Here is a 12,371-nt window from a genome sequence, read left to right on the forward strand (position 1 = left end):
CACACCGAAATCCATTATTTTTGGAAAATTTATCCAACAGTCTGCAAATACCTTTCCTTACGCTAGTCAAATGTTCAAGCTTCTAAATAAACCTCTTTCTATTTTGTCCAAAGAAAAAATAATACATCTAACACGGGTTAGGTTGTTCCAAACAGCACAAATACATGACTAATTTTGTACAAAAAATTTCAGTGTCCTCAGCAAGAAGCAGGGACCAACCTTTGTGGATACTATGTTTGCAGACTCATGATCTTCATCTGCAAATCTGCTAATAGTTGTGATGATCCTCATAAATTAGTACCAGTAAGTATATCTTAATTAATATCTTCTACTCCACTCATATGGCACATTCTGATCTTAAAAATACTGTAGCTCATCTTAAAACCAAGGACCCCTGAACCGCTCCCGGCTGGTGAATTGCTGATGGTTAGAAGATTTATCAGGGACTTCTTCCTAGATCACTACATCAATCCCACTGGTGATAATGAAGATTTCAGCATGCGTTCTCCTGAAACATTGAGTAAGAGTTAGCCGCTAAACATATAACACATGGATCCATTGTTTTCCATCTAATGAGGTCTTCGTATTTCATACACTATGATTAATTATGTAAGGCGTATATGTGTGGACAAATCATTGGAATTTAGCTACCATATGTTCAATTGCAATTGTTGTGAAATCTGATGAATGTTCTTCTGGTGAACACTATTTGTTCAATTGAATATTGTGGCGAATTTGCTTTTTGCGTGCCAATTCAAAATGGGGTATTTTTGTTTATTTCTTCAATTGAATATTGTGGCAAATTTGCTTTTTGCGTGCAGATTCAAAATGGGATATTTTTGTTTTAACCTGGCAATTGATCTACACACGGTTCAAAGAAATGAGTGTGTGCGATCCACATCGAAAAGCATATGTCAATCGTAGCGGAACCGTCGGTGATACACAGCAGATCGCAAACGATTTGTAGCGCTACTACATGTGTGTAGGTTCTCCGGAACCGTTTGTGATATCGCGTTATCGCACACGAGAACTGGGAGTAAGCCATGCCCAATGCAAAATACAATACCAATCGTAATTTTTTCAGGAAACGTGTGGGATCCCAAACGAAAAGCACACGTCACTCTTGCGGCAACCGTTGGTGATACCTAACAAATCAGAAACGGTATCCAGCACTTGAATGTGTGCGAAGGGACTCCCAAACCGTTTGTGATAGAACATTATCGCAGACGGTAATTATTGGAAAACATGTGCGATGGAATCTAGCATGGAAGGCGGCTTACACAGAAAACTCGTGTGTGATGGGGCACAAATCGCACACAGTTCATATGTTGGCCTCTGTGCCCTACATACTGTTTCCCAAACGGTTCGTTACGACAAACCGTATGGTTTCACTGTGTCCTTAGAAACGCTTAATCACCGATACCACACGTGCGAAAGAATTTAGTGTGTGCTGCATCGCACACGATTACATTTTGAAAGGCCTCTAGATCAGTGCTCCATATCCCCGATGATTTATGGGTGGTGTGGGAAGGACCCCCTTATCGCCCACACTCACTTGGCGACGGTTCCAAATGCCATCGTGGAAAGGGGTTAAAACCGTTTGTTTAGGACCGACACGCACCACTGTAACTTTAACTTTGAAAGATGGTCGTTGGATGAAGCCAATCCGATGGTGCAGAGATGGCAAATTCGAGCACTATTGGCCATTGGATATCATCTAGATTCCACCATATTTTGCCACATGTACAATCTAGAAGACTCCATGGTTGAACTTAAGCATAATGCACAAACCTCAAAACACAAGCACTTCTTCTTTGTTCTTGAATCTTCCATATCAGAATTGCCCAAACGTTTTTCTACATGATTTGCCATTATTTGTTTTTACTTTATGCTTTACAGCGCACAATTCCATGAATCTTAAAATAGATTAGCTTTCTTATAAAAACTATATGATTTTGAATGAAATGAACTATAAGATTTAAATGAAAATCTACTTCATGCATATATGACTCAAAGCTTACATGATATAATGTGGTATTTATTCATAATTTGGTTGCCAAATCTCATGCATGCAATGCACGTGTACCTTACTAGTCTAAATGGTGTTTGCTTGTGTGTTGTGCGTGTTAAACACATTGTACATAGTATCATACATGGTTTAGATTCCGAACATCTAGCTAGAGCATACATGTACTATGATTTGAATTCAACATAAAATGGATACATATATTTGAATTTGAGATCGTATGTACATGTAGTTCGTATTTATATAGGAATTTACTTCTCCTATATTCATATCATGTGTTGTGAAGATAATATTTAGATGGTTGTATAACTAACCCGAGTACAATCCCATTCAAATAGGGAAATTATACTCAAATTTAGTCCATATGCTAGGCGTTATGTTGAGGGAAGTGCCAATTGTTTTGGTACTGTACCCGTTATGTTTGTTGTCCCGATTTTTTTAGTTTTGTTGTTGTTATATTTGAATGCATTTCTAGTAATATAGTAAAACGGGACATGGCTCTCTCTAGTGATGAGGTGCGAATTGTCTTTTCTTTGGTACATGTTAAGCTTGTTCTCCTGAAATTTCAAGTCGCGCCTTGTTATGTCGAAATTTCAAGTTAGCATCTATGTCTATCGTGTCGTGAAACTCCCGCCTCTTCAACCCACACCTTGTTACACTGAAATATTTAAGATATATCTTTGTCTCGTTGTGCTCCGAAAACTACCTCCATCTCAACCCGCGCCTTGTTATCCCAAAATTACAACGCGTGTGAAAACTCCACCTCCTGCGATATCCTAACACGTGACATGCCCGTAATACCCCTGAACCAAAAGAACCGCCTAGCTCAAATCGGTGGGGGTACTTTTGTAACTTACCCCACATTTCAGACAAGCATGTCCCTAAGCCATGGTTCCCCACTCCCATCTCATCCGCCCACCCATTCATGCACCGAGGCCGCGAAATCCCGCGAAGCCCACACCCTCCTCCATCCGCCACCCAGCCGGAGCCTCTTCCCCGACGACGTCGTCCACCGCAACACCTCGACGTCCCTCATCCACCATACCGGATGAGGATCCGTCGTCGATCTCGTCGTCTCGCCGGTTCAGCCACCCCGTCCACCACCTCCAAGGAGCTTCCCTGACGTTCCCCTCATCTTTCACGCCACCTCCATTCCTACACTGTTGTCTTCACCTGCACCACTGGAAAAGAAGCATCATCACCGTTTTCTCGAATGAAGCTGAGGCCTAATTGGCGCCACCAAAGTGGTTGTACACTAATCGCCACATTTTCTTCTTGATTCGATCTCATGGTGCTGCCGGCGCTCGGTCCCGAACCAACATGGCGCGGCTCCATCCATAGCGGCATCGTCGGCCACTTCCTCCACGGCGGCGACGTCCACATCAGTAGAAGTTGCTGCTGCTTTAGCTTTCACTCGCGCTGCTGCTCTGCTCTTACTCTTGGTCCCCTACCTGGTCTGCTCTTGCTCTTGCTCTTGCTCTTGCTCGCGCTGCTGCTCTCGCTCTTGCTCTTGCTTGCGATGTTGCTCCGATTTAGCTACACTTCAGTCGACTGAATCGACTTCTGGGTTAGTCGATTTTCAGGGGGTGGAGGGCTCGCCGGAGTTAAGGAAGAACCAGACACAGTGGGGAGGGGGACTCGCCGGAGAGGTACCCCACTATCTATCTTAGGGTTCAGGGTGGGGCAGTGGTCGCCAGCGGTGGTGGGGCGGTGGTGTGGGGATTGTCGGAGAAAAAACTCGGCACGGGGGGCCTAGAGTGATGGCTGGGGCGGCGGCGGATCAGCGGTGGGGAGTGGTTTCGGGGCGGGTGGGGCGGTGCACTGCCGGCCGAGGGCGGCGGGGGCGGCGGTTTGGCCAGTGGTGGCCGGCGGCTCAGGGGGGGAGGTTGAAGATGAACTGCAGGCCCTTGATTTCGTATCCAATGGCTGCAAAATCGATTGACGAGAGATGAAAAAGTCAGTGACTGACGTGTAGCCTCACCCTGATGCTGCTACATGACCAGCTGCCCCGGCTCTCGCACGCGTTGCTGCTCCGGGCGCTGCTGCTGCTACTGCTTTTCTGCTACTAGTGTGTTAAGTTTACAGTAAAATTCAGTTTTGACAGCAAAATTCAATTTTGAAAGTTAAATTCACTTTCGACAGTTAAGTTCGGAGATGAGCGGCTGATGTATTTTACATCTAGAACTTGTGTGGTTATGTATTTTACGTCATCTATTGGAGATGCTATTAGAATTCCACTCAGGTTAACGTTGTCTCTCTTGTCCTGCGTCAGCCTCGGCGTCGTACAACTCACGGAGTGCTCCAATGATGAAACCCTCCATCACAGCAGAGCAGTACCCCGGGCTCCATCTCCAGATGCCTAAGATCTTCTTCCCCTCCTCCGACAGCCAAGTCAGCTGGAGCATCCTCACCAACCAACCCAGTCACGCTAAGACCGACATGGCTTCGCCAAAGAGGTTGTACACTTGTTGAATCTCTTTTTACTCTACATGGTATATATATTGTCCACTGAGCACACATAGTAATGTGAAAAACGATTATTTTATCCTACTATATGATAAGTACTGAGGTACCAGGCAACTTAGCTATCCGTGATGGACTCTCTTCAACGCCATCATTATTTATCTCTACGTGTTTGAGCTGTGCATTTGTCGATGGGACTGGGAGTTGAGCTAGTAGGGCAGTGGCATGGGTCCAAAGTAGTAGAAGTAGCACAAAAACATTTTTTGAGTGTAGGCTTTCCCTTGCTCAAGCCTGCCTACTAGAATCGCCAGTGCTTGAAAGGAAAAGTGAAGGGAAAACATAGTAATTGGAAAGTTTCCTATGGTACTACTATTCATGCATTTGGTTCAAAGGAATGGAGCAGAGGAAAATTGTAGGATTGTTCCTTTAGTGTCTCCTTGAAAAAAAAACAGTAGAAATTTTAATATCCACTTGTCCTCCTTTTCAAATTCCTATTCATGAAGCACAAGACTAAGAGATACTAGCATCATAGCATTATAACCGTACATTTTCTTGTGGTTTGACTTAATATCACCATGCTTCTTTGCATCTTGTGATCTTCCAATTCTTGTAAACCAAACACCCAGATTGGCAGAAATCATGTGTTTTTTAAATTCTTTGTTTTGCTCGTGCATTCCTGTATATTTCCTATCCCTGCATTGTTAGAATCCTCGAATTCAAACAAGCCCTTACACAATTACTTCTGTTACAGATATGTGTTAAAGAAAACCTTGTGTGGTTTGTCCAACTCCTGCTGCGCTGTGTTCCACCCCAGCTCAACTGCTTCAACGACGGAGGGGTTCACCACAGCAGGGATCCGCTCTCCAGACTGTCTTTCGCCGCCTCAGATCTTCTTCCCCGCCACCGGCAGCCACGACAACTGCATTACCATCATCAACTGAGCAGATGACCTTGAGGAGTACACGGGTCCGCAAGAGAGGTCGCACTCTTTCATGTCTGCTTACGTTATCCATCACTTAATATGATGACATGCTACTTTATCGTCGTGTTCACCTATTAGACTCCGAGTCAGGTCCAAACTAATGTTGAAACTTGAGTTCTTAAATGGTTGTGGGGTTCATATTGGGGCAGCAATCAGTACTATCTGTCTACTATCTGGTTAATCTCGAGTGTCTACTATGAGTTTCATGTTGGGTGCAAACAAACATTAAAGGAGCAATTATTTGTATTTTTAACTAAAGCTATTATCTGCCTACTATCATTGGTTTTGGGTATATCCATAGTTTGCTACCATCACTCTGGATTTGTGCATGCCCTCCTTACATAATCTCACTATGTTTTACTCATATGCATGTCAGTTATTGTACACAATGGAACTGAACATGTAGAGCAAAAGAGACAAGCCTTGCGTGGCAATAAAATTTCATGCAGACGTCGCTCCATGGTGGGTGCAAAGGCAGCCCCCCTCCACCCATTTCGGATTGTAATCAAGAGGAAGATAACTATTCTGAGGGGGATTCGGAAGGAGAAGACCACTCCTATTTACCTCCTAAGGTCTTCACTCTAACTTGGCATGCTGATGTTGGTAATATCATGCATATGGTGCCTTGCATTACTTACTTTATACATCAAACTAGAAGGGTCACCCGCGCATTTGCGTGGCTAGATTATTATGTGTTATATTTCCTTCCTAAATATATCTGATTACACAATTAACTATCTTACAATGTAATTCAAATACACAACACATTGACACTCGATTGTATGCTGGTCGAGATATTTTGATAAATATTATTGGGTTGATGGTGAGTAGCAACAACAAAAATAAAGAAAATTTTATTATTTGGGTCGTCATCTTGGTGTTTAAAATGATGGTCTTTCATGTTAGATCTTTATCTTTCATACTTACACATCGCGTCCTTCGTTGTCCTGGTTGGTATATTGTTCTTATGTTTTTTACGAACATTGTGCTTGTGTTTATTGTCCGGTATATTGTGATTACATCAAATTCATACACACATGTTGTTTTAATATGAATTATATTCTCGAGCACAACCAAAATGTCTTAATACGTATCTAAATGGTTTGTTGCTTGCAATTTCTTTTTTGCCAAAACATTTACCCACATCACAATCATTAGAGTTCGTTATTTTTGATCGTAATGGTCCTATTTCACTTTATCATCTATGGCAATGTAATTATTGATGATAAAGTAAGCCGGACCAAGGGGACTTAAAATTTGTATCACATGGCGACCAAATACTTGCCCATCGTCTGGGTTTAATTAGCATGCACTCAAAATTAGGCTCATATTTTATCGTACCATGACGACAACCCCTACTATTTTGCTTCTAAAATAAAATGTAACCGTGGATTAATGTTTGTTACGATTTTTCAAAAACAAATCGTATTTCATGAACACTTGTCATCACCGTTGTGTACCCAAATGCACAACCAAATTATATTAATATATGTTTATATTGGAAAAATCATTTATATCTTATTCCTGGCTCCATTATATGCTCTATCAGGCTGATATCAAATTGTCCACTAATATAATAGACCAACGACCTATTGTTGTAAGTATTTTCTTTTACAAAATACTATACTCCAGAGTATTTGTTTTCGGTCGCTCCCCACAAGTCACAATGGGTTAATTAGTCAACTTCATTTGGAAATGGAGGCTAATTGGTCAACTTGCTTCCCGTCTCTACATCTTCTGTTCTAAAAGGGAAAATAGATCCCCTTTCCCTTTCTATGCTCTATCGTGGTAGTCTTGGAAGTTTGGCTGTATACCAAATCGGTGGCATGCCCTGCACCGAAGCTTTCGAGGAGATGCTAGGCCAGCTCTGAGCGAGGAGGGGACGGGCGTTCAAGCCGCCCATCTTGCGCCGCCCACCGGCGAGGTCGCATCTTGCCGGTTTGGATTTGGTGAGGCAGACCGGCCACCAAGGAGTCCACAGGAGAATATGAGCGATAACTACTTGTTAGCTTCCTCAGTTTTCTGCTCTCCTACTCATGGCACCAGGAGTGAGATATGTGTCGTCGGGCTGGATGACCATTTTCTCTGTCGTCGTCTGAGCGGAGCAGAATGTGAGGCTATGAATCTCTTACTACTCTCCCAATACTCTCTGCATTCTCCTCTTGCCTGGCAGTATATATGTACTTTGTAAGTTGCTTTTACATATTTGACACTTAAATTAATAAAGAGTTATGGATGATATACTCTTGTTCTGCTAAATTATAATTTAGGAGATAACCTCGTACATTTTGTTTTCTTGTAAGGATTAGTTATACAATAAAGATTATAGTTACTTGACTTGCTATGGATGTCCCTGTTGGCGCCGCATCCTCGCGTTGCAGCGCCGCTCTTCTTCTTCGTCTATCTCACACAACTCAACTCTCTCTTCTCTGTTGCTTTGTTCTTCTCTCAAGAACACACGAACGCACACGGTGGGAAAAACTCATAAACTCATACACACACACACACGCACGCATATATCAGGGAAGAACACATAGCTTTGCCAAGTGACTCTCCCTTGGCTACCACGAAGGCTACATTTTGCCACTGCCCTCTCAGCCTCATTTCTCATTCCTTTTCTTGACTTATATAGCAGTACAAGAGACTCATGTGCGCACGACGCTAGCCACCAACATCATGACCTGCCCACTAACTAATTCCTAGCTACATGCATGCCCACAACCAGCACTTGCGCAACCTCCAACGGCCACAAATTCTGGCCATGCACTCAGGACTCAACAACCACTAAGACCTTTTCTCTAGGCCACTAACAAACTCCACGACTTGGCTAATCCTGCACGCACTAACCAACACTACTAGCTTTCCATGCAAACGTGATCACGTCTCTACGTTGGTACACAGCCGCAGCTTTTAGTGTCACATCTCAACTACATGCATGACTCATCAATAACAAGATTAGTTCTAACATTCACTTCTCTAATCTTGTTAGCTTATTTCTCTCTTGAAGCACGTGGTCGTTAATGTCGTCGGTGCAACACCGAGATGGCCGCCAATGCCATCTTGTCACACCGATTGCCGCCGTCGCCGCGAGCTTCAGCGAGAGCCGCACCTCGTGCGCCTTCACCACGAGCGCACCGCCGTACGTGGCACGCTCGCTGCCGCATGTTTGCCACCGGTGCCGCAACTCGCCGGTGACTCATCTCCATGTTGTCGACGATGACACACCTTATTGAAGACTCGGACATGGAACTTCTTATGGCGATGGCATCCACACATGGCCATCACCACCTTGCTGCCGGTGACACAACTTACCGGGCAGCACCTCCTTGCTGCCGGTGACACAACTTACCGGGCAGCACCTCCTTGCTTTGTATTTTTCTAGGAAATTGTTCTGTTGGCATTCTACCTAGATTTTGATTATTGTCTCTTCAACACTTCCATAATTATTATATGAAACTTCATATAGCACAAACATACTCACTATATCCATCTACTATGTATAATTCCAATATTGTAAGTCTTGTTTGTGATTATTACCATATAATCATATATACAAATGAAAGCAGTTTTAGAATGTAGTAATATGCATTTGTGATTAGTCTCTTTGCTTCTATAGAGAGTCTGCATGTGGAGGCGAGCTATGGGCTTCCTCATTGTTGGTGTTGTCGGCTTCCAGCTATGTAAGGTGCTACGGATTTGAATCATTCCTACTTCCTCCATAGCGGCTGATTGTCTACAGGTATTTTTATTTCTTGTTACCATATATTAGCAAGTTATATTACTTATATGTGTATTAAGTCCAAGAAAGACGGCTTACATGTACTAACTGAAATATGGGTTCATGCAATGGATTTTTCACATGTGCTGGCTATATGTGGGAGCTAGCTTTCCTCATGGTTCTGTTGACCTGAAAAAACCGTGGGAGAGGTGAACTGTTACGAGGAACATAAAACTCATGAAAGTGCATGTCCCAATGTATTTAAATAAATACAATGTGGCATGCGTCTAATAGTGCTTATGTTACTACTGTTATCACAGTTTTGGCCTAGTTTTCTGCTGATTAACTTGGCAATTCTCTTCTGCTTGATTAATTGATTGAGGCCTTTGGCCTCCGCTTTCGAAAATAAATAAATATACCACTGTTATCTAATAAGTCTTCCTTATATTAATGGATGCCAAGTACTCCTACTCTATATAAGTAAATACAAATAGTATGTCTTCCTACTTACTTTCAACAATTAAGATATAATCTTCCGCGCTTCTTCAGATTTCACATCCAATGAGTTCATCAAGTTCAAGACAAATGTATTAAGATTCTTTTATCACCCTCATTAAAGAAATTGAAGCTTGTAGTAGTTGTACAACCACTAATTTGGAGTTGAATACTAAGCCTACGATACAATTATATTTTGTGCAAAAAACTATCACCACATGGCATATACCAACATCAAATATATTTTTGTAACATATCTATTGTAGATATTGGCACGGATGCAAAATCCTGAGTAAGTTACGCAAAAAATTAAAGTTAGCAATCTGAAGAAGTTCAGACACATTACTAAGTCGAATATGGCTCCATAAGGTTATAACCTCTGTTTTTAAGGCGTCCGTAAGGCGTCGCTTAGGCGACGCCTAGGCGTCAGGGCGCCCTCCAGGCTCAGGGCGTCGGCCTTGCCTTAGACAGTCGTGTAAGGCGTCCGCCTTAGGCTGTAAGGCGTCTGAAGCGTCCGCCTTAGCGCCGCCTTGCACGCCTCAGACCAAATCGGACGCCTTAGCTTGTCAGGCAGGGAAACAGAGATTGCAGGCGGGAAAACTGACCTGGGCGGGAACACAGGCGCGGGAAACATTGGTTCAGGTGCGACCAGTTATGAGAAGGGGAAAGAGAGAGTGAATCGACGCGAGAGGTCTCTCCTGTCTCCTCTCTGGACCATTGACGGAGGCTTCCTCCTCAGATCTGCGGCAGCCGCCAGCCTCCTCCCTCCGGCCACAGTTCCTCCCCCTCCTCTCTGGCTGCAGCTCCTCCCCATCCTCCTCTGGCGCAACCCTCTTCCAGCAGATCAGCACCACATCAAGGTATGAATTCAGCCCTCTCTTCTCCCCCCTTTCCCCCTCTCCTCTTTCTTCCATCCAGCAGTGTAGCTTGCCATGCTTGCCTGCTCTGCTATGCACAGCTCCTCTACTAACTGTTAGGTGCTGCCTCTCTTATGCACAGCAGTGTAGCTAGATGTGCTTGCCCGCTCCTCATCTGCATCTGTTTCTTCCCAGATCTGCTTCTCCACCCACAAGGCAGCAGCCCCACCACTGCTTCTCTCCTTCCCCATGCTTGATCTGGCTGCTCTAGTGATTTGGCTCTTCTCTCTTTTTCTTTGACAGTAGCCAGGTGTACCTGCTCTGATGGATCTAGCCAATGATCCTAGGAGAAGAGCTACATCAGATGATCCAGCCTGGAAGTATGGGTTCTGGCCAGATTTAGAGAGGAAAGATTTACTCCAGTGTACATTGTGTGGCAAGATAGTCCATGGTGGAGTGAGAAGGCTAAAGCAGCACTTTTCTGGGGGTTCCAGTGATGCGGATAAGTGTCCCGAGGCATCCATGGAGATTAGGATAGAGATGCACAATTCCTTAAACACTAGAAAGTTTAAAGCTATGGAGCGATATATTGATGAGGAGGATGAAGCTGAACTTCAAAGGCGCCGTTCTGTCATATACACAAGATGATTTGAGGCCTATGCTTTGGTAACAGTTTATATGTTAATGTTAGTTGTTAAATCTCCTAATTGGTGGCCATCTATTATATATGTATGTACAATTTATTAAGTTAATGCTAGTTGTTAAATCTCCTAATTGGCTGCCATATATTATATATGCACGTGTCTAAGGCGTCGCCTCGCCTTATGCTTTAGCGCTTAGGCGGTGAGGCGCCCCCCCAGCGCCTCGCCTCGCCTTACCGCCTTAAAAACATAGGTTATAACTGATATAACTCAATTGTTCGTACAGGTCTTAGAGTCTTGTTGTTCTCGAAAAGTGGTGATATCATATCTTAGAAGAAGTCTGATGCCTTACCTGATTTGCTTGGTTTCCATGCGCCATTCCAGTAAGTTCGTTAAAACATTTGTTCTTCTGGTGTACCTTGCATACTTTTCTATCTATCTCGGTCATTTTTGGCGAAGTTTCTTCTGCTGAGTGTCTCCATATATGGAGTTAGTCAAGTATAACTATTAGTTTACATTGGTTAATAAAAATGAGTCATGCTTCATTAGTTCATAAATAATAAAAGATAGTGTTCCATACCTGCTAAGAAGTTTGTGAGTTGCAGATATATCTAGATCTGTATATACTTGCAGCAGTGGTTGACTTTGGGCAATATCCTATTTAACCATGAAAAACTTTTTAAAAAGTAACAGAAGATGTTGTGACTTTATTGGACTTACTGCTAAACTCCACCATTGTGGATGTCACAATAAGGATAGTTTGGCTGTCGACTACATCCTCATTCAAAAGATAAGTAGAATTTCCCCATAGTGTAACTCTGAGTTTATCACTCATGAAGAGTTTAAGCTGGAAAAGATAATGTTAATGCAATGATGGAAGTCAAATTAAAGTCTTTGTTATTATACACTTACTCTGTCAACGTCGCCTAAATAGTTCATCTCCCATACACCCAATTCTCTCAACATGCAGCCTTCCACATCACCAATATGCCAAATCAGCATTTTTATTTTTATTCTTCTATTTTTTGTGCAGACCTATCGTCTTGATTCCACATGCTTCATTTGGGCGAGTAGTCCAAAACGGCATGTGTAAAACTGGTGATTAATTACTCCATAGCTAGAAAGATTAGTTATTTGAGTCTTATTTGGAACTATATAGTATAGGTAAACCTGAGCATTGCTTATCTTT

General features: G+C 43.0%; 1 protein-coding gene across 1 annotated transcript in view; it reads left to right on the top strand.

The window, feature by feature from the left end:
• LOC119352449 overlaps nucleotides 1–11,380 on the top strand; it is a 33,010-nt gene extending 21,630 nt beyond the window's left edge. The window contains exons 2-3 of the mRNA XM_037619082.1: nucleotides 10,196–10,544; nucleotides 10,848–11,380. Coding sequence (XP_037474979.1) covers nucleotides 10,196–10,544; nucleotides 10,848–11,189 — 691 coding nt within the window. The 3' untranslated portion in view covers nucleotides 11,190–11,380. The remainder of the gene's footprint in view (nucleotides 1–10,195; nucleotides 10,545–10,847) is intronic.
• Nucleotides 11,381–12,371: the final 991 nt, after the last annotated feature.

This window comes from Triticum dicoccoides, chromosome 1A (assembly GCF_002162155.2).
Source record: "Triticum dicoccoides isolate Atlit2015 ecotype Zavitan chromosome 1A, WEW_v2.0, whole genome shotgun sequence".
In the NCBI taxonomy this organism is placed as follows: Eukaryota; Viridiplantae; Streptophyta; class Magnoliopsida; order Poales; family Poaceae; genus Triticum; species Triticum dicoccoides.